Source organism: Zygosaccharomyces rouxii (genome assembly GCF_000026365.1).
Source record: "Zygosaccharomyces rouxii strain CBS732 chromosome G complete sequence".
NCBI lineage: Eukaryota > Fungi > Ascomycota > Saccharomycetes > Saccharomycetales > Saccharomycetaceae > Zygosaccharomyces > Zygosaccharomyces rouxii.
The window spans coordinates 1,837,121-1,858,479 of record NC_012996.1 but is presented as its reverse complement, the minus strand read 5'-3'; the positions used below and the strand labels follow the sequence as shown (position 1 = coordinate 1,858,479).

General features: G+C 39.7%; 10 protein-coding genes across 10 annotated transcripts; 4 read left to right on the top strand and 6 right to left on the bottom strand.

Annotated features, from left to right (window-relative positions):
* Positions 1-241: 241 nt before the first annotated feature.
* ZYRO0G22550g (Zn(II)2Cys6 transcription factor) lies at positions 242-2,416 on the top strand (the record flags this gene model as incomplete). The annotated part of the gene is made up of 1 exon (XM_002498911.1): positions 242-2,416. One exon carries the CDS (start codon positions 242-244, stop codon positions 2,414-2,416), a length of 2,175 nt encoding a protein of 724 aa, XP_002498956.1.
* RTA1 (Rta1p) lies at positions 2,402-3,325 on the bottom strand (the record flags this gene model as incomplete). Its single annotated transcript, XM_002498910.1, has 1 exon — positions 2,402-3,325. The coding sequence occupies one exon, from the start codon at positions 3,323-3,325 to the stop codon at positions 2,402-2,404; it is 924 nt and encodes a 307-aa protein (XP_002498955.1).
* Positions 3,326-5,132: 1,807 nt separating this feature from the next.
* Positions 5,133-6,152, bottom strand: ZYRO0G22506g (uncharacterized protein; the record flags this gene model as incomplete). The annotated part of the gene is made up of 1 exon (XM_002498909.1): positions 5,133-6,152. One exon carries the CDS (start codon positions 6,150-6,152, stop codon positions 5,133-5,135), a length of 1,020 nt encoding a protein of 339 aa, XP_002498954.1.
* A 1,204-nt stretch (positions 6,153-7,356) lies between these two features.
* On the bottom strand, positions 7,357-9,822 carry ZYRO0G22484g (OPT family oligopeptide transporter; the record flags this gene model as incomplete). Its single annotated transcript, XM_002498908.1, has 1 exon — positions 7,357-9,822. One exon carries the CDS (start codon positions 9,820-9,822, stop codon positions 7,357-7,359), a length of 2,466 nt encoding a protein of 821 aa, XP_002498953.1.
* A 1,471-nt stretch (positions 9,823-11,293) lies between these two features.
* On the bottom strand, positions 11,294-13,090 carry ZYRO0G22462g (uncharacterized protein; the record flags this gene model as incomplete). Its single annotated transcript, XM_002498907.1, has 1 exon — positions 11,294-13,090. The coding sequence occupies one exon, from the start codon at positions 13,088-13,090 to the stop codon at positions 11,294-11,296; it is 1,797 nt and encodes a 598-aa protein (XP_002498952.1).
* Positions 13,091-14,057: 967 nt separating this feature from the next.
* ZYRO0G22440g (uncharacterized protein) lies at positions 14,058-14,936 on the bottom strand (the record flags this gene model as incomplete). Its single annotated transcript, XM_002498906.1, has 1 exon — positions 14,058-14,936. One exon carries the CDS (start codon positions 14,934-14,936, stop codon positions 14,058-14,060), a length of 879 nt encoding a protein of 292 aa, XP_002498951.1.
* A 242-nt stretch (positions 14,937-15,178) lies between these two features.
* ZYRO0G22418g (cryptochrome/photolyase family protein) lies at positions 15,179-16,852 on the top strand (the record flags this gene model as incomplete). The annotated part of the gene is made up of 1 exon (XM_002498905.1): positions 15,179-16,852. The coding sequence occupies one exon, from the start codon at positions 15,179-15,181 to the stop codon at positions 16,850-16,852; it is 1,674 nt and encodes a 557-aa protein (XP_002498950.1).
* Positions 16,853-18,005: 1,153 nt separating this feature from the next.
* On the top strand, positions 18,006-19,541 carry ZYRO0G22396g (uncharacterized protein; the record flags this gene model as incomplete). The annotated part of the gene is made up of 1 exon (XM_002498904.1): positions 18,006-19,541. One exon carries the CDS (start codon positions 18,006-18,008, stop codon positions 19,539-19,541), a length of 1,536 nt encoding a protein of 511 aa, XP_002498949.1.
* Positions 19,542-20,015: 474 nt separating this feature from the next.
* On the top strand, positions 20,016-20,603 carry ZYRO0G22374g (Hsp20/alpha crystallin family protein; the record flags this gene model as incomplete). The annotated part of the gene is made up of 1 exon (XM_002498903.1): positions 20,016-20,603. One exon carries the CDS (start codon positions 20,016-20,018, stop codon positions 20,601-20,603), a length of 588 nt encoding a protein of 195 aa, XP_002498948.1.
* Positions 20,604-20,709: 106 nt separating this feature from the next.
* On the bottom strand, positions 20,710-21,312 carry ALG13 (N-acetylglucosaminyldiphosphodolichol N-acetylglucosaminyltransferase catalytic subunit ALG13; the record flags this gene model as incomplete). Its single annotated transcript, XM_002498902.1, has 1 exon — positions 20,710-21,312. The coding sequence occupies one exon, from the start codon at positions 21,310-21,312 to the stop codon at positions 20,710-20,712; it is 603 nt and encodes a 200-aa protein (XP_002498947.1).
* Between the last annotated feature and the right edge of the window lie 47 nt (positions 21,313-21,359).

The following is a 21,359-nucleotide window of genomic DNA, read 5'->3' as shown; positions in this document are numbered from 1 at the left end:
AAAGCTATTTAGATTTTCTGAGTTTCTCTGATCTCTGAGCTCACAGTCCCTATCATCTTGTAGCCATATATACGCTTATCTTGATGTAAACACACTGATAAGCTTATGAGAAGAAAATAGGTTTATAATTTTCAACCAATTTCAGCTCGGGTAACACCTAGATAGATTCAAATAGGCGACCGGACCCGCATTTGCAATACCTCGAAATGAACCTAATACTCAACCACACGAACATTTACAAATGGAGACCAAGCACAAAGCTAAAGTGAAAAGGGCATGTCAGATATGTCGAAGAAGGAAAATAAGATGTGATGGATATTTACCATGTTCTAGCTGTGTATCTCTAAAGAAAGAATGTAATTACCATGACTCTGCAGGAATTAAGAAGCCACCTCTGAATTCCAAGAAAATCCAAATGTATCGGGAATTGGATAGTATTTTGGATGCATTTTCTAAACTCAAATCTTCACACCCATTAAATACGGAAATTATGTCGTCAGGTTTATTACAAATGGAGGGAATACTGAATGGCTACAGAAAGCAACTGGATCTATTGCCTGATCTACAAACCTTAAGTTCCTACGGTGAAAATGAATCTTTTGAACGACATCTATTTGATTCGGAAAATTTGAAATTAGGAAAAACCGACAAGCGTGAAGTCAGTCCGTATTTCGGTTTATACAACCCAGCATGCTTAGAATCAGTTGATTGTTTTGCTTGGATACTCAAGAAGCTCGATTTGAAGAGGAACGATTCAAAATATGTGATATTCTTCTTTCTAAAATACTTAGATCTCGCAGTCAAGTCTTATGAAAAACTTCTGGTGTTGAGTTCATCTCCCTCTGAATGGCTTTCTTCTAGATTGAAAATCTCGGAAAATCCACCTAAGCAAGTCTATTTGGTCATCGAGGGATTACTCAAAGAATTGCCTTTTGAATTGGATCTCTCCGCAAGACCTTTCGAACTAGTTTGCAACTTTCTCACAAAAATGCGGCGATTCAACTCTGATGCACCCAAAGAACTGGTAAGTTTAAAAAAGCGTCTCATACAAGAGGAGCTTATTCTCACAACTGGCTACCTTTCCTTCATGCCAACTATTTTTTCCGAAATGCACGACATCGGTATGGTGTCCAACATTCTTTCATTTTTGGAAGCAACACATTGGCAGATGCTACCCCAATCCATTGGTCGATTCGTTGCTGAAGTTGTCAGAAGATGCCTTGATTTGGGATTGAGTCGATGGGAGTACTATTGTACTTTGAATGAGCATCAAGCTGAACATCGTCGAAAAATCTGGTGGAAATGTTTTTGGTGGGATAGATGGTATTCACTAATTAGTGGAAAACCGTTCTTAATTGATGAAAACTGCGTATTGTGTCTGTTTCCCAGATGTATAGCAGAATTAGGCGCTCGGAATTCAATGTCTCCTAGAGAACTGTTGGATCTTTTTCAGCCTGATGAGGAAAACCTGTTCTTCTACATTATTTTGTCAAAGATCATTACCAAAGTTTTTGGTGGTATCGCATACAATCAAAAATATACAGGAAGTTTACAACATTCTGAAACCCTTTTGCATGACTTGTTGGAAGACTGCGGGACAATAATCACTCTTTTTGATATCCTTGGGGAAAAATTTCATCTTTTCTCCAAGAAAACGACAGACTATGAACATCTTTCTTTGAAATTTGCTTACAATTACACACAGGTTGCTTGTATATCGACAATAGAGAATGTATTTCGGAGATTGGAAAAAGGGCCATATCTTCCCATTGTCCAAAGAAATAGCACTATTTGTCAACAAATGTTACTTCATGTTGTCCAAATTGATGCTCCTAATTTGATGTACCTCTTTGCTGGTCCTATTACCAATTTTCTGGTGATACTGAAATTTAATCTTTCGGAGCAAAAAGCCGAATTGTACGACCTGACGATCCTTTGTAGAGTTGCAAAACTCTTCGAGGAGCTTGATGAGGGAACTGACGAAGCCTATTTTTATGTGAATTCTTTTAAAGTAATGTCTTTTAGGGCGTATATTACAGTGAGGATCTGTCTCGATTATCACATGTGTGATTCAAAAGTTTCCAAATCGGAATTAATCGGTGCAATATCGACATTTGATTTGGAGGCGTCACAAATGTGCATAAGACTGTTAGATAAAAATTCAGGGTTATTTGACCCTCTGCTAAAAAATTCTGACATGAGCAATTTCCATTTCTCTTTACTTGGACACTTTAAAAAAGAGATAGGCCCAAATTTTTCTGAGAACATTCAAAATATACTCGAGGAAGATTCCAGAATTTTCTTCGATCAATTTAACCTTTTCCAAAGCATCCAAGAAATGCCCATGACTGGGTCTGACGAATTAGACGCCCTTTTAAACTGCGACCTATCCCTAGACAATTTAAAAGATATATGATGAATATTCCTCAAAGCCATTTTTGTTTTCGAAGTTAATATCCTTGGGAATCATGTTAAGTGGTAAGCCAGCGATATTGGAATTCTGTTGAACCTCAGTAGATTCTTCTTGAATCTTGAAAATATTGCACCATGGCATGCTAAGTGTATAAATCAGCGAGGTTAAAAACATGGGGGTAGCGTCAAACACATAAAGAAACCATTCGTGTGTCATAATAACTCCGTCATATCCCTCGATAAATTCGGCCGTTCTTACAATGGACCTAATAAAAATTAAGATACTACCCAGCAAAAGCAAATTAATCAGGACAACAGCATTTTTCGTTGGCTTGACAAATTCGCATGGAACCTTATGAATTTTCATTAGGAAGAGAAATTCGTTGCTAATGAATAACCCAAAGAATGCGATTTGGACAAACAGCCCACCGATAACAATATGCGAGCCCAGATTAGCGCTGGATTGATTAGCCATTAACCCTCCCCCGGATGCTTGTAAAAGTAAACTGAAAATATCGCCTAGGACCATGATTAGAGTGTTATATTTGGCGGGCAAAATTAGCAGTTTTTCAGCGAATAGAAGATGTGCGATTTTACCGAATAGCATGTAAGTAGTAGCTGCATAATACGCTGGTGCAATTAATATAAAAACCGATTGAATAATATATGGCACTAACAAATTTGGATTAAAACATCTCGCCGCATAACCGATAACTTCCAAAATACAGCCCACCAAGAGTGGTAGATACGATCCTAATAATTGTATTTTCTTGTACTGTCTGGGGACCGTAAATTCTTTCATATTTCTTGTCATATGGATGATAAAAAAGAAGGAAACCACTACCAACAATCCGAAAATTATTGCAAAGGCAATGGCCGCAGCTTTTTCTGGCGTATAACTATAGTATTGCATCGCGGTAACTCGAATTGTCAGCTACCACCTTTGTAGCAAACTACTTGAGATGAAAGATAATAGTTTCAGAGTGGTCTTCGCGTCTCGTTCAGCTAACTTTGATACTTAAATACCAATTGATCGATGCATGCCATCTTTCCAGAATACGGGTATTCTGTATTCTGTTAGATCATCCGCACGGAATTGAAGATATCACATGATCATCACCGGGCAAGTTTTTAAGACTTCCGTCGGAAGAAAAAGAACTCGAAATGCCACGAAACACTCACCAATCCTGATAATATTACATCTTGATGAGAGGTATTGGAACCCCCATATATCATAAGGATATTTTTACAGCCACTTCTTTTCAAATGCTTCAGTGTGGAAAAAGAAATAGATTTCTTAGGCACTTTATTGCATTACCAGTCATTTTGTAGTGATGTAAAAGGGTTCCTACATGTTGACAAACCAGACTTGGTGCTGGTATTTGGCCGCTACCAAACGACTATCTTCAAAATATTGGGAAATACAAGGCCGAAAGTTTAACCTCCATGGAGGGTCTGTAGAGGGATCACATCATTGTACATTTTTACAGACAACAACATGACGATTGTTAGCGCCGCTCGGTCACTTTTAAAAAAGACGATCCCATAATCTGCAATATTAGCATAAAGGAATTATACTACCTTAATCTTGAAATGGCCACCTTTCTTCCAATGAGATGCGTCCTTTAAATCCTTAGGTCTTACCCGATAATCCAATTATCGTTTCGGTACGGCAACATGAATTTAAAGATTGATAGGTTCGGGTCTTGTAAGAAGCGTCATAAATGCTAGGCCAAGTTCTATTTCATTTTTTTTTTTTTTTTTTTTTTTTAAATACTCGTGTCAAGATGGAGTTCTCTTGCCATTCTCCACTTGACTACCATTTATGCCCAATTTTCTTCAATAGTATGAAAACGCTCCGTATGCTTACGCTTGGCAATTACGAGTACCACAAATTATGGGAGTTTGCTCGGCAATATGGATGTCTTTTTTATTGCCCGTGGAAACTGTGTTGGTCTGTTTTGGTTACATATCTCCAATCTCGGAGCTGTTATTATGGTGTATAACACAGAACAGCTCTGAAGTGCTCGAAAAAACTCCGAAACTTGTCCCATCGGAAATGGACAACAATTTGTCCGGTGTTCCATCTGTGTGGGCTCTATTTAACTGGTTTACTCGTTGTCATCTAGGAAATGCCTTTTTCTTGAACAGCTTAATCAATACTCGTAGCCACTTCTTGAAAATCCAGCATATTCATAAGCGGGACATTCAAAAGTCTATTCCCAATAGGCACTTGCGTTTCGATGGCTTTTGTAGTAGAATTTCTATTGCTTGTCGGCATATGGAATACCTAAGTTGAGATGCTGGAAAACATAAAACGGGAATTATCTTTGAGAAAAATCCATTCAAGTGAGGAACTAGCGTATGTTGCGTTGTTTCTGCTAGACACAACATTCTAGATGAGCGAATAGACTGTTAGGCGAAATAGGACCTGTTGCATCTTCGTCAGTTCTCAATAATGAATTGTCTACGGACCTTATGATTCGCTTAGGAAAAATTGCTTATATGTAGCTCTTACAGCATGTAGAGCGCCTTGCATTAACTGATTCAATAGTCATTTTGGAGTAGTTGTTCGAACATGTGGTACGGACTCGTCCACGGCTAACAAAACATCCAACATGTTCCCCAGGTACATTGTAACGAGTTGAAAAACGATTTTTAAGAATTTATAGTTCTAAATAACCCTAGGGCGGTCAAATAAATTAAGATTATTTGGTGGTCTACCATCTGCCTTCAACTCTTAAAACTTGAGCAGCAGTATCATAGATGGATTCTTCCAAACCTTTATATTCAATATTTAAAATTTTGTCGGATATCGTTGTGTCAAATTGGGCGCCAATGTCATCGTCACTATCACCAGGCTTGGGACCCTTGCTAATCTTACCCTCTAGCTGAGGGAAATCGGCATTCAAAATATTGGCAACCAATTGTGGAGTAAACTTACCGCCGTTGGGAATCAATCTATGACCCGAGACAGATTCCTTTTGGAAAGCTAATAAATGTACATTTGCAACATCACGCACATCGGCAAAGTGTGATTTCCGTTCAAATGTTAGTGGTTCACCAGCAGAAGAATGGATTATAGATTCAGTCACTTGATTAGAAGGTGGTAAGCCATCCTTGGCATAATCATCGAACCTCCAGGGACCAAAGACGAAAGGGGGATGTATTGTTGTCACTTTACAAATGTTCTCCTTGGCAAAATTCCAAACTTCCAATTCGGCATATTTTTTACCAGCCATATATGCTAAATAGGGATTTGAATCTGCTTGGTCCAGAGTCACCGGATTCCAATCTTTCTCTGTAAATGTGACACTGCTATCTTGCATTTTGGAAAAATCTAGTATTGAACCTGCGGTTGAAGTGACAACTAAATGTTTGACAGTACCATTACCATACTTTCTAATCGCATTAATAATATTCTTGGTACCTTCAAGGGTAGGAAGCGCAATATTTTTTTTATAACTGTCTCCTCTAGGACTTGGAATAGTTGCAGCTGTGTGGAGAACTATATCGATCTCCTTCCCATATTTTTTGAAGACACTGTCAAAGGCATTGAGAGGAGTAAAATCAGGAACGATTTCAAATTTTAATTTACGATTTCCTTCAAAATGCTCCAAAAGACGCTTAGCTTTGTCCTCAGTTCTAGTAGTCCCGATTACTTGATAGTCTTGTTGCAATAATGCATGCACAATGTGTTGAGCGATGAACCCATTGGCACCAGTCACTAAAACGGTCATTTCCGATATTTTAATTTTGATTATAAAAGATTGAGCCTTTGTACTTTCTTCTAACGATCTTCTTCGCCATCATACATTGTATTATCAATGTGCCCTTCAGATAAATAGATTCATCGTGATTCTTCGGTAAGGGGATTAGCACCTCACCCCTTTTGATCCGTGGAATAAACACATGATCCTTTGTTGAAATTTCATCGTTGAAGCCCACAAAAACACGCAATTCGTTTCAGACCTTTGAAGGATGGTGCGAAGACATCTCAAGGGTTTACTTCTAGTGCAATCCATTCATTATAGTCATATCCAAAGGATGTTTTAATTTCCTATAACTCATCGGTTTATTCACCGATTGCCGGAAAAATATGACCCACGTAGCCTCGCGGCTGAACTCTTGAGATTTATCCGATACAATGTAAATGTCCTATTAGCTAACCATCGCCAGTGATGGTTTTGATAAAGAATATAAGGCGAAATCGGATGTACGGGAACAGTAGGTTGAGAGCTAACGTGGTTCTTTAAACGGAATCCTCCTCTTTGAAACGAATCTCAAAATATGAAGTACATGTGTGAAAACTTAAACACCGGCAGTTGTTACCATTTCATCACACCATATAATTCTCGAGTAAACCCTTGATCTTAATTCGTCTGTCCCGTCAGGGTGCTGTAAATACGTTTTGTAAAAAGAGGCATGCGATAGCCTCGAATTCGTTTTTTCGTCCACACACTTTTCGATATGAACTATTTAGGAACTAATAGCCCATTTGGTCATCTTGAGTATGGAATATCAGATATTGACTTCTTTGTTGAACAACAATTAATTTCACAATAGCACCCTTTCCCCCTCTGCCTCTTCTGTTGTTATTGGAACAATTGCTGTCTTCGCCAGTACATTCAGCCTTTTGCCGTTAGAGTCATCTATAATTCTTTCTGTAGCTTAGCCCACAAAGCTGCCGCCCGATATAAGGTGAACCCTTCATATGCATACGCGCACCCAGAAAAAAGAGGTGGAAAAAAAAGTCCGAGATTGTAACGATAGCCACGTTGTGCTTAAATTGAACTATCTCTCCAGCATATTATTGAAGTAAAATAAAAAAAAGAAATATATATATATATGCAGGACTTTCAAAAGTACTAATATTGTCGTTACTATATAAGAATTAAAAAACTAGAAAATTGACATCCAAAATTGAAAATGAATATCGCTGGTTCACCATAGGCCTTGTGGTACTTTTATAGTCTTACTTGACTTGTATGGACATCCCTTGCTGTCACAACTTGAGGATGTCACTTCCGTTGCCCACCATTTGTAATGCGAACTACCGCCAGTGTATGTGACGGCGAAATAGACAATGATAGCTGCAATGGCGACACCGCAGTCAAGAGCACTGGCAAGAATTAAGTTGTATTTTCTCCACCATTGAGGGCGCTTTCTGTGGATAAAGAAATTGAAAACCAGGATTGACATGAACCAAGTACCGTAATGAAGACCGGTGGATGTTGGCATGTCTTCAGCACCTGATAACAGCAATGTTGGGCTAACGTGTGACCAGACACGAGATCTTGGTCTCCACCATTGCATAAGAATAACAATTAGAGCGACACCAGCACCAACTAGGAAAAAATACATGATAAATTGATAACGACCACCAGTGCTGAAAAGATGAGATCCGAATAGCCCCCAAATGATTTGAGTGTTAAATGCAGTTTGTTGACTCCTGCAGACCATGTTGTTATGCGCATTAGATGTACAAACGTTGCCCACATGGTACAATACGTAACCGGTAACACTTGGAGTAACCAATGATGCCCAGACACCTGCAACGAAAAGAACAAAGAGGGTTAATCTAGGAGGTGTCTTCATGTAATAACCCAACTTAGCACCTTGCGTGAAGTGCATTGCATGTTGGAAGATAGAGTAACCGAAATTCAAGAAGTACAATGTTGCCATTGGCTTACCCTTGTACCAAAAGGCACCCACCACGTTGAAGAAACCATTCATGTTCAAAGTAAATGATGATTTAGATTCAACCAGAGCAACAGGCAAGTAGAGAACAATACCGATAATAATAGAAACGATAAATCCACCAGAATCGATCTGAGTATCTCTATTCCAGGCTTCAACGAAAACAAACCCTAGAGCCAAGCCCAATACCATTGATCCAATGAAGGCAGCCACAAAAAACTTGTTGTATGCAGACTTGTAATGAGCAGTCTTCTTTGTTGAATGTTGCTTGAATGGATCCCAGACGTCAGACTTGAATTTCCAGAAGAAGAAAATCATCATAGAGCTAAATCCACCAAGACCCAATGCTAATTGAATCAAAAACCCAATTGGAAGGTAAACTGGAGAGTATTGTTTATATTTATCCAAATCTAATTCCCATTTTGAGTTGACCACATTTTTGACTTGATAACTTTGACCATTCTTGTCAAAAATTTTGTTAGACATCAAAGGCAAATGGGCGGTTTCCCAGTGGTTTTGGTAGTAGAGACCTGGTATCACTATCCAGGCCCAAAAGAAGAAGCTGGCAAAGATCATGACACCAGCCCAGACTGGTGTAGTTAATGGGTTATTAATGTTAGAAATCGTTGGCCAATCAAAAGAAATTGGTAACAATCCTAGCCCGTTCTTAACACCAAAGACTTGTCCCAAAACTTTATTTTTTGGTCTAATCCAAGATGGGAATGCTCCTAAACTAGCGATAAAAGGGAAGATGAGGTCTGAAAACCAGTACCAAACAAAGCTGCCTGCAAACGCAATCATGAAAAAGCTGAATTTGGGTTTTTTGAAATCGGAAATCGAACCTTTAGTACCGGAGTGTAAAGCGTTAATCAAAGCCGAGGGACTTAGCACGGATGGCCAAATTAATTCTTCACGATCCACTAGCATTGGAATGGATAGACCCGCCATACCCCATGCTATTAGGTAACCAACCATGTCGAATAAAATGAATCTGCCAATACCAACATCAACCTTGAAAAATTTGATTTGTTCCACTTGGGTATTTCTCAAGAGACCAGTTGCAATAACCGTGTTACAGAACAGATACACTAGAGCTTGCTCTTGTGGTGAGAAGTTACCTGGGTTCAGTTCGAACGTATATTTACTGCCAATAGAGAATTTCCAATTGGGCATAATACGAGCCCAAATGATACCGCATGGGTACGAAATTAACTGAGCTACAATAGGACCAATGGAAATAGAAGGAAATCTAAACGCGAAGAAAGAATCAATACCTGCAATAACCATCGAGAGGATAATACTCATTAACCACATTCTCAAAGTATTAGCCGGTGGATTTTCTTCCATTCCCTCAAACTCCACAACTTGATCGATGTCACCTCTGGTGATATCGAGAGCTACGCCTGCAGCAAGGGAGGAGCTCGAATCGCTCAAGGAACTAGCATAAGGATCTTCATCACCTGCCTTCTTTATAGAAATGCTTGGCGCTTCCTTTTCGTCCTCATCCAAATTATGAGAGGTGCTCTCATACGCGGGAGCCTTTTCTAAGAGTTCATTCTCGGTTATACCCTCTGGAGACATACGATTTCCGGGGATTTCAATTGTCGAAGAGCCGCCATGGCCAGCATTTGCTGTATCAGATCCAGAATTGCCTGGGGCGTAGTTGTCTTCAAATTCTTTGGTTCCCGGAAGATAACTTTTCCAACCCATTTGTTAAAGCCTATTCTTCCTATTTACTGTTTGGCTTAGTTCGAACTTCTGAAGACAAGCTCTCTAGAACGGAATAACATCGCTTTGAACTCGTCATCTTCTCTTCTATTATACGGGACTTTCTCGATTAACAAGTTCGGTTTCTGAGATCTCTACAACCTAGTAACTTCGGGTTCGTACTACCTTGTTTGTTCGACCGCACAACTGCACCCTGGAGTTTTCCCCAAATTCCTCAGTTGTTCAGCGTTGAAAAGAGATACGGGGTGTTGTTTTTTTTGAGAAAACTTTTTCTCGCGGGGTAATTGATGGACGGCACCGGCATCGCTTTGTCTTATTGGGATAATGCAGACCCTCTGTTTGGAGGAAATTGGGGTGTAGTTTCTTCTCAACCCTGATACTGACGCAACAAAAGAGTACTAATAGGCATATGAGGCGCTAGTGGTAGAAGCATAAAATGGTGCAGATTACGATACTCATTATTAGTGTTGAACCGAGCACAGGTAAATCACCCTCGGTAACACACTTTCGGTGAGCGGTCTTAACAATGGAAGAGTAGGCAATAACATTTTTCTTGGGTGGATATGAACATGTATTTCAGGGTGTTATTTTTCCCTTTCCCACATTGTTGGAAGCTATCTACTGAATTCTGGGGTACAGAAGATAACAGCGCTTCGGCAAAATATAGCCGCCATCACTTTTAAAGCTCTGCTCAAGGCCCTGAACCTAAAACCATGCACCAAGCAGAGCAGAACACATACTTAATTTTTTTTTCGGGTACCGTATTTTTTAGGTGCAATTTGGTGCTGCTATCTCGAACCGAATTCGGAACATTAATTCCGAGCAGATTTTATCTCCGTTGTAGGTCTTAAATCCTACCACAAGGTGACAAACTGGTTTGCTGAGAGATTTCTTCGTATACTTTCTCACAGAAACCTACGATCCCCAATCGGACTGCAGGTGTCGTTTGAGATCGCAGGTTTTCGGACAACGTATATTTTTCTATCGTATTTACTTACCCCGGACAAGGTGTATCTGCGTCCGCAGGTGCAGGTGTTCGGACAGTATAATTTTTTCTTTTTCCACGTAGGATGTGGTTCATAAGCGCTTACGGTTTCACGTATTATCCTAACAACCTTCATCGCATAGCATTCCTTCTCTTTATCTTTTTTTCACCTGCTTTAAATACTTTTGATTTACTGAGAATACGGCAAGGGAGTCCCGCGGCTGAGGATAGACTAAGGGTGCCAAGGGGTTGTTTATTATAATCAGCCCCACGTTTCTTGGCAAAATAATACAGGAACGGTATTGGTCACCATGATAACCGCCGACCTTCTAAAAGCTCTACTAGATAGGTAGCATTAATAAAGTAATAAGATACTAAGAGTACCATTTTCTCTTACTTCGTTAGAAAAATTAAATAACATTATAAAAAAAATACATATTTAAGATTGCTCAGGGAGAAACGATCTTCTTAGTAGGCAGCTGCCTCACCAACTAATTTGGCGTATTGTTCAACTGGAGTGTAGGTGTAGTTAACCTTTAGACCGTTAGCAACCTTTTGACCCAATTCCTTGTCAACCAAACCCCATAGAGTTGGGACCCAGTTCTTGGTCTTACAGTCCTTAACCTTGCTTGCGTGGTTAACAATAGCAGTAACCAACATCTCTTTTTGAGTTTCGTTATAGACATTTTGGTAAAGCTTTCTTGGTTGTTCGACATCCTTTTCACCGAAACCAGAAACCCAGTAGTAAGAGTTCATCCAGATCTTCTCTTCGTGAGCTCTCTTCAAACGTTCTTCTTGAACAGATTCCCACATAGCTTCGGAAGTGTTAGTAACAACACCAGCGTATTTTGCGCGTTCGATTGGTGGAATACCGTGGCTGTAGTTTGAAGCATCACCACCGATAGCGTTCATTGGAGAGAAGTAACTCAAGTAGTTTGGTCTATCTCTTTGGTTGTCAATGGCCATAGCACCATCTCTCTGGAAGTTACCAGCTAAGAATGGGCAACCGGATCCATTTTCAAAAGTACGTGGACGGTTGACTGGTAATTGTTGGTAGTTAGGACCCAATCTGTGTCTGTGGGTATCTGGGTAAGAGTACAATCTTGATTGTAGGACTGGATCGTTGGAGGCTTCAATACCTGGGATCAAGTGAGATGGAGCAACAGCAAGTTGTTCGACCTCAGCGAAGTAGTTGTCAGGGTTTTGGTTCAAAACAATACGACCGAATTTTCTCAATGGGAATTCTTTGTGTGGCCAGACCTTAGTCAAATCGTTGATTGAGTAAGTGAAGTTTTCAGCTTGTTCTGGAGTCATGGTTTGCACGTAAACAGTCCAGGCAGCTGGCTTACCATTGGCCAATCTTTCATAAAATTCAGCGGTGTTGTAATCGGACTTAGCCCACAATTCAGTAGCTTCTTCATCAGTGAAACCCTCAACACCTTGTTCAGAATGTAGATGGAATTGAACGTAAGTGAGGTTACCTTGGGCGTTGATCATCTTGTAAGTGTGACCGGAGTACCCGTTCATCAAAGCCCATGATTTTGGACAACCTCTGTCACCAAACATGTAAGTAAGTTGGTGCAACACTTCAGGGTTGTGGACGTAGTAATCCCAGGTTCTAGTAGAGTCCAACCATTGGTTCAAATGGGTGCTTGGGTCTCTCTTTTGGGAGTGGATGAAATGTGGGAATTTATTTGGATCTCTGATGAAAAACACTGGTGAGTTCAAGAAAACCCAGTCCACGTTACCAACATCAGTCTTCAACTTGATAGAGAAACCACGAGGATCTCTCATGGTGTCTGGACTTGCACTTTCACCACCGACGGTAGAGAATCTAACAGTAATTGGACAGGTGTAACCTGGATCTTGGAAAATTCTTGCAAAACCGATATCAGATAGAGAATCGGTCAATTCGAAGTAACCGTGAGCACCACCACCCTTGGCGTGGACAACTCTTTCTGGAATTCTTTCTCTGTCGAAGTGGCTGATGGAATCCATCAAATTGAAATCCTGTAACAAAAGTGGACCACCTGGACCAGCTTGTTGGGCGCCGTATGGATGGTATGGGTATGGGGCACCGTTGGAAAGAGCGTAAACTGCAGGATCACCATTTGAATAGTTGAAGGAGAAGTAATTAGCTAGACCTTGAACAGTTTGGGTAATGTTCAAAATACCAGTTAAATTGTAAAGCGAAGCTGCTTGCACAGTCGCTAATAAATAAGAAACACACGCAATTGAACTAGTAGCGGTAGTAGTCAACCGCATCTTGGCTCGGTAAACTTGGTTTCTTTTTTTCTGAAACTCCGAGGAGAAAGGGACGAGAAAAATGATCTACTAAGCATATTTTTCTCGACATGTTTATATCTTTATTCCTCGTTCTGATGGCCTTTACGAATTAGTAAGTTCAACTGCTCTTCTCGACTCTTGAAAGCATAACAATAGATCTCAAAGTCAAAAGTTCTTTTTTTCGAACAAACGAAATCACGACACTTTTTGTCTTGGTACATTAGGAGAAAATAGCTCTATCCTCATTATCAACATCGTTAGCAATGCGGTCATAGTAATCGTTTGCATTTTGCTTTTTTCAGCCGATCCCACTATGATGTTGGGAGAAAACTTCGTACAGTAACGATGGCTGTAGACAAACGAGAATTTCTCAACATCGAAAACCTGGAACCGTTGGTTCCATCGCACGTTTCGCCCAATTAGATTCCTCGATATTACATAATTTGTCCTCTCGGATTTACCGGAGACGCTCAAAAGAGAAAAAAGAAACAAAAAAGATAAACATTTCGTATATAGGGACGTACCACATTGTCAATCGGATTTGTGGTGTTTATCACGGGTCCGATTTCATTGTGTATGTCGCGGTTGTGGAATCGTATAATTCTTTCTTCATTCTCGCCAAACGAAGCTTTTCTCGAATACGTTTCGTCCTATTGTCAAAACATTAAGCTCGTTCGATAGCTCACCTGATACTATTGTAAAGCCGATAAATGTATCAAGGGAAAAGGAAACAGAACAATCATGATTTTTTCTGTTTTTGTTTAATTATTACGTCGTCAATCTCTCGATCCTGACCTTTTTCTTTTTTCTACTTATCGGAGTTTTGTCCTCGAGTGGCAGTCGGAAGGTTAACCATTCTCCCAATGAAGGCGTTGCGTATACTTACCTGATCTACTCGCAGTTATCGGTTTTTATGAAGCAGATACTACTATTACGTACATAGACTTTAAACGCATGTATATCCACCATCAACAAGGATATCGGTACCATTCGTAAAACTGGCAGCGTCGGAAGCCAAATACAAATAGGCACCAACCAATTCTTGAGGTAGCGCCTCACGTCCTAGCGGTGTTAATCCCCACCATTGGGCCCGTTGCTCTTCAGGAACGAATGCACTGAGAATCGTATCTGTATAACCTGGTGAGACTGAATTACAACGGATCTTACCAGCAGGCTCCGTTAAATGGGCAAATTCAACTGCAAATCCCTTGGCCATGTGTCTAACAGCTGCCTTGGAAGCATTGTAACATGTCTGATAGTTAGGAACGTTAGAAATGTGGCTTGACATTGAGGCAGTAAGGATTAGAGAACCATGACATTGAGATTTGAAGACTTCTGCCACGTATTTGCAGCAATGATATGTTCCTTGTACATTAACATCCATCACTTTTTTCCAGGCTTCTGAGGTTGCATCCTCGTTTAAAATGGAACCGTTAGTCCATGCGACACCAGCATTTGCGATAAAAGTATCGATATCACGGTTGGGGAAATCAGACTTGATGGTTTCGATACAATTTTTAACATCCTCCGCCTTTGTGATATCAACTTGATATGCTCTAGCTGAAATTCCGTACGTTGCCTCTAGATCAGTAGCAAATTTAGGATCATATTTGTAGTCTAAAAGACAAAGATCCGCACCTGAAGATGCAAATCCATCACAGATAGCACCTCCAATAGCACCTGAAGCACCTGTAACGACGACCAACTTGTTCTTTTGTGAGAACAAATCTAGGAAGCTTTTTGCTTGCGCATACTGCTCCTTAGGGGGACGTTGTGGAATCTCCTTATCTTCAGTTGGACCTCTTATAAGACTTTGAAATGTCATTGATCAATCGATATACCACACACGAGATGTAACCCTTACAACAAATACTTTGTAGGAAGTAGAAATATATTCATTGTTATTCTGAGGTACATACATATTTATATGCTTCAGGTTCTCCCCCACACCCCCGCATTAATAAAAAGGAACGAAAAAAGAAATGTGATAAATGTGGGAAAAAAGGAGGCTCGAGAACTCAAAGACGATCGTGGCCCATTAGCAGTATTAAGAACAGTCAAGGCATCATGAAAAGACAATCTACCCATGATTTAGAGCAGTTACAGTCAAAAAGGGGAAGCTATGACTGGGATCAATACTTAAGACCTAACCCGTTGTATTATCCGCACGCTATAGACGCTAAAGGAGCTCTTGAATTTAATAATGGAAAAAGAAAGAGACCATACGATGAGCTACAGGGTTTGTTATCCAAGCAAAATAGACCTGGTGAAAACGTCAAGACGGTTATACATTGGTTTAGGAATGATCTCCGGATTCACGATAATACGGGCTTCTACACAGCCGTTGAAGAATCCCAAAGATTGGGGGCCAGGATATTGACAATTTTTACAATTAACCAGAACGATTGGATTGCTCATTTGGATAGTAATCCTAAACTGACACTTATGTATCAATCGTTAAAGTCTTTACATGGTAAACTATCAGAACTGGGTATTCCGTTATACACTTTAGTATTCGATTCCGGAGAACCAAAGTTATCGAATTCAATGCAGTTTGTCATTTGGCTTAGAGATCAATGTCTGAAGATCTCTAATGGTGCTATTTACCTTACCGCTAATGCAGAGTATTTGGCAGATGAGTTGTACAGGGACATTAGGGTGTTTGCTGTTAGTGATGAAAAGTTTCAATTCAATGTTTTCCACGATACCTGCATTGTGGAGCCAGGCGTTTTGAAAACAAATCAAGATTCTCCATATACGGTTTTTTCTCCATGGTACAAGAAATGGTGTTTACGTGTAATGGATGGTAAATCATCGACCAATTTGATAGAACCGCTAGTCCTAGAGAAACGAATATACAACGATGATGAAGAATTTGTGCATAAGGAATTTAGTTACTATCTGCCTTCGCAATTCCTCTCTTCTACAACCATTCCTGATGCATCTGAAGATGCTGCTTGGTCAAGGTTAACTACTTTTCTTCAAAAAAATGTAGGCAACTACCTAGACAAGGACACTTTACTCACAGAGGCTTCGTCACATTTAAGTCCTTATCTTGCGTTAGGAATTTTAAGTGCAAGATGTGTTGTCAATGAAGCATTCAGATTGGTGGGGTCAAGATTAGTTGGCAAAAGTCCCAAAGACATGACACCAGTGGAACAATTTATCAGAGAAGTAGCATGGAGAGATTTTTACAAGGACGTAATTTGTTTTTGGCCCTATCTCTCAATGGATATTCCATTTAATCTTTCTTCCTTAGAGATTAAGTGGGATAACAATTTTTCTAATTTCCAAAAATGGTGTTTGGGCAAGACAGGTTTTCCCATAGTTGATGCGATAATGCGTAAACTTTCACAGGATGGGTACATCAACAATAGGGCGAGAATGATAACAGCTTCATTTCTTTCAAAAAATTTACTCATCGATTGGCGATGGGGGGAGAAATGGTTCCGTAAGCATTTAATTGATTGTGATCTGGCTTCTAATGTTGGCGGTTGGGGTTTCGTATCCAGTACCGGAGCCGATGCTCAACCTTATTTTAGAGTTTTCAACATGGAACGACAAAGTAGGGCGTTTGATCCAAATGGAGAATTTATCAAGAAATGGGTGCCTGAATTGAAGAATTCGAAAAATGTCCACAGCTCTATTCAAGAAGTGGAGAGCTATCCAAATCCAATCACCGATTCTAAGTCAAGCAGACAAAGGGCACTGGAAATTTACAATGAGGGACTCTACGGGTAAACTCTTTGAGGTTTAGAGCTATTGACGACACTTGTGCAAATGTATTCCAAATAACTTGCAATTTCCAAATATTTAGCAGCTCTCAGTTCTCGAAAAGCTTCCGATTTCTTCATAGCATCAGGAAATAATCACAGCCTCACTGCTTTTTAAGATATATACTGCAGTATGATAAATCGGTTCGTTAGTAAAAACCGGTAAAGCATCAACTCGTTCTACACTCTAGTTTCTGGAATCGTTGGATTTAGAATCCATTTTTTTCGATCATTTTCACACCTGGTGGTGCCAATTACTTTGTATTCTTCTCCTAGTAACATATCGATGACATGCTTGGCGGCATGTCCGCTTATGTCTGTAACTAAAATCTCAATATCCAATTCATCTAGAATTACCATTACTACTGTCCTGTATCCTCATTAGAGATTGATTTAGTTTCAACTGAGCATTAGATAAGAGTGTTGCCAAAGTGGTATTAAAGAAACTTCTTCTGTTTTCGAACATCGTTAACTTCTGGAACAAATCCATATTTCCCTAGTCGTCAGTGCCCCAGATTAACCAAGTTACTCGGAGTTTTCGACACCATTTTAGCTCCAATTTCTGACTGTTGTTTCAACAATATCCATTAAATCTCCCCTCAATAGCAAGCGAATTAGCAGAAACTTAGAAAGCCCTTAGTAATATTCCATATGTTGTATTCCATGGCTTCCATTTACGCTTCATCTTCGAGAACATGAGGAGGGGTAAGTTCCATGCATTAGCCGCTTGCTTTAGGTCACGTGATAACAAATTACAGTGAAGGCAGAAATACACCGATAGTTTCCATTGTTGATTTGTTCTCGTAGTATAGAAAAAGATGCTGATAGTAGCTCTAGTAAGAAGCCAGCAGATCAATTCTCTTAATAAAGAGGCAGTGTGGAGGTTAGAAGATGGTACCCCGTGATGTGGTGGCTTGAGACACTATGACCCATATTTCTAACGAGAATAAAGGAAAGTTCAACCTATAATATTTTGTGCATTCCCATATATATGCTTTTCCATCTATACTAGACTGTGGTAAATTATAACCCTCTAAATTGTGGAGTATTTAAACAGCTAGCAGCAGGTGATGTTGTTCATCTAGTCTCACGGTTACTTGTCCCCAAGGGTACAGTTCAGTATGTGTGCCGCCAAGAGACAATTTTCTAGCAATGAATCATCCGAATCAAAGAAAACCAAGACGGACCATAAGAAGAAAGAATTGATATTCAATGCTTTCCTTATGGGTTCTGCCGGTTGTCAGTCCATGGGTATATGGAAACATCCAAATGACAAATCTACCCAATTGTACAGTAATCCAGAGTATTGGTTTGAATTAGCACGCATCTTGGAAAAAGGTAAATTTAATGCAGTTTTCTTTGCCGACGTCTTAGGTCCATATGACGTTTATAAAGGCCCACAAAATGAAGGACCTGTAGCTAAAGCTGGCACTCAATTCCCCGTATCAGATCCAACTTATTTTATACCATTGATGGCGGCTGTCACGAAAAATCTTTCTTTTGGTGTAACTATGTCAACCATTAGTGAAGAGCCTTATCATCTGGCAAGAAGGTTGGGTACGCTTGACTTATTAAGTAATGGTAGAGTCGGTTGGAACATCGTTACTTCTTATTTGGACAGTGCAGCAAGGAATTTGCTAAACGGTGAATTGTTACCAGGTAACAAGGAGCGTTATGAGAAGGCCGAAGAGTACGTTGACGTTGTTTATAAATTGTTTCTTAGCTCTTGGCAAGATGGCGCTGTGAAGTTGGATAGGGAGAGGGGGATCTTTACGGATCCTAATGGTTTAAGACACATTAACCATGAAGGTCCGCATTTTAAGGTTCCTGGACCAGCATTTACCCAACCAGGTCCCCAAAAGATTCCTGTGATCATCCAAGCTGGGACTTCCACTAGAGGTAAAGAGCTTGCTTCGAGAAATGCAGAAATCGTATTTCTTGGATCTTTGACACCGGAAGCATCCGTTGGTTCAGTGGTAGAGATTAAAAGAATTGCCAAGGAGAAATACAACAGGGATCCATCAAAGATTAAATTTATTGCATTAATCAATGTGATATTGGGTAAAACTCATGAAGATGCGGAAAGAAAATATGAGGAATATAAAAGTTACGGTGGTGACGAAGATGCAAAGGCAATGTTTTCAGGATGGACTGGTGTTGATATTGACAATTTTTCAGATGATGAAGTACTTACTGATGTTGATCATGTAGCCACTGCATCCGCCGTAAAGAAATGGCAAACTGCTTACCCTAGAGTGGAAAAATGGACAAAAAAAGCAATTGTTGATGAAATTAAGATCAGTGGTTACGGATCTGTTGCCATCGGGACCCCAGAAGAAGTTGCAGATATTTTTCAGAAGTGGATCGATATAGCCGATATCGATGGATTTAATTTTGCCTATACTGTTTTGCCACAGACTTATGAGGAAATTGTGAATGATTTATTTCCTGTATTGCGTGAACGTGGATTGGCAAGAGAAGATTATCCAGACACTCATAATAGAAGTGGAATCCTAACCTTTAGGGAACAACTATTTGGCGATAATTTCCTAGACAAGAGTCACCCAGCTTATGAATTGAATTGGAGATCCGATGAGAGTAGGCAAAGCCACGAGAAGCGTTTCCCACAGGCATTGGAAAGGCTTAAAGGAAAATAAATATTGTGTATTGTGATTGCATGTATAATCTAAGGAAACCTCGCCAAGGGAAAACATTGTGGGGAAGTGATTTACGTTCCTCGGAGTTCTATGTATCATGTGATCTGAAAGCTCGGTAAGTAGAACATGTATCGGTTGGTATTGCCGGGGAAGTAAGTGAAAAAGTATATGTGCGAACCTATTTGTTCAGCAATGAGTGCTGGAACGTTTTCTCAATTATATTTTCTCTAGAAGTGACCCAACATTTTTGTTCATCTAGAATATTCCATGGTTCCTGGATCTGGGCATCGCTATCAAAGATATTGTTAGAATATTCTTGAAAAGAGATTCATAATGTACTAGAATATACTAGATTCATTATCCAGATATCCTGGATTTCGTTATATAAAGCCACTTAATATCAGTTGTGGAACACCATTATTCTCATCCCAAGGTGAAAAAATAAAATAAAGCAATATAACCACCCTAATTACCATGTATTACCACATTCCTCCATTCTTAATGTTCGATGTTATTGGCGCCGAAGTTAATAATTTGCATAAATTTCTTGATAATGCGGGATATCAATTCTACCAGCGCAAACACCATATGACAAACCACGATAAGCCGAATTGCTCAACTGAACTCAATCGGAAGGAGTCTAGTGTTCACATATCAGATGGACAGTCATCGGTACGAGCAAAATCCGAAAAAACGGATTTGGTGCCTCCAGTTGATCTGTGGGAAAGTGATACAAGTTATGAATTAAACGTTATTATACCTGGCGTCAAGGATAAAGAGAGCATTGAGGTGGAGTATCATGATGAAAAGAGGAATAGGGTCGTAATCTCCGGTGAAATACCATCTAGTCATGATGGAGCAGCTGGAAGCAAAATTAGAATTCAAGAGAGTGCTTCTGGCAGATTTAAGCGGGAAATCTTGTTTCCAGAGAAGCCGGGTGTGGATGCTGATAATATCAGAGCCAAATATTTGAACGGTATTCTGCATTTGAATATCCCAAAATTAGCAGCTGTCGAACCAGAGGATCAAGTTCGCAAAATTGAAGTTATTTCACTGGATTGAAACGCATCACATACATGCAGTTAAAGAAGTTTGTAGGATCTATGCTGGGCATATTTTTTTTTTATAGTAATATAGACTAACCGCCTTTCTTTTCTGTTCAAAGATATTAGTTAGATGTTCCGTACGCTAAATCTTCCAATGCTTTTTCAAAATTTCTGTTGTATGCAGATGGAAACGGTTCTGTTCTTTCAGTTTGTGATCTTCTGAGACATTGGACGACGTCGTCTACTCTCGGTAAACATGCCCATAGGTGGTTTGATGATGCAAATTGATCAGCAATTTCTTGTTGATGATTATCCATCAACGTGTCATTGACACAGACTATCAAGGGTTTTCCCAATCTCAATGAATCTAAGATAGATCCAGTACCAGCATGAGAGATGACCAAATCAGCATTCTCTTGAATTACATCTTGAATTCTCGTAGAGTATTCGAATCCTATGATTTCCAGTTTCCCTGAAGAACCTTGGGAAAAACCGTGGACGGGATCGCCATTAAACCCCAAATATGTTTGCGATGGTGGTAATGATTGGTCAACGTTTATTGACTGGGTAAATGATTCTCGGTAATTTCTACCAAACTGTACAATGATCCTCTTAAATCCAAGATTTAGCAATTCTTCAACGATTCTGGGAGACAGTACAGCCTCTACCAATTGAGGAAATGGGACAGTAGCACCACAGGTGACGAAAATGGTCTTTATAGGCATTCTTAGGGTATTTTATTCACCAATATTGAAGGGTTTATACAGTTAAA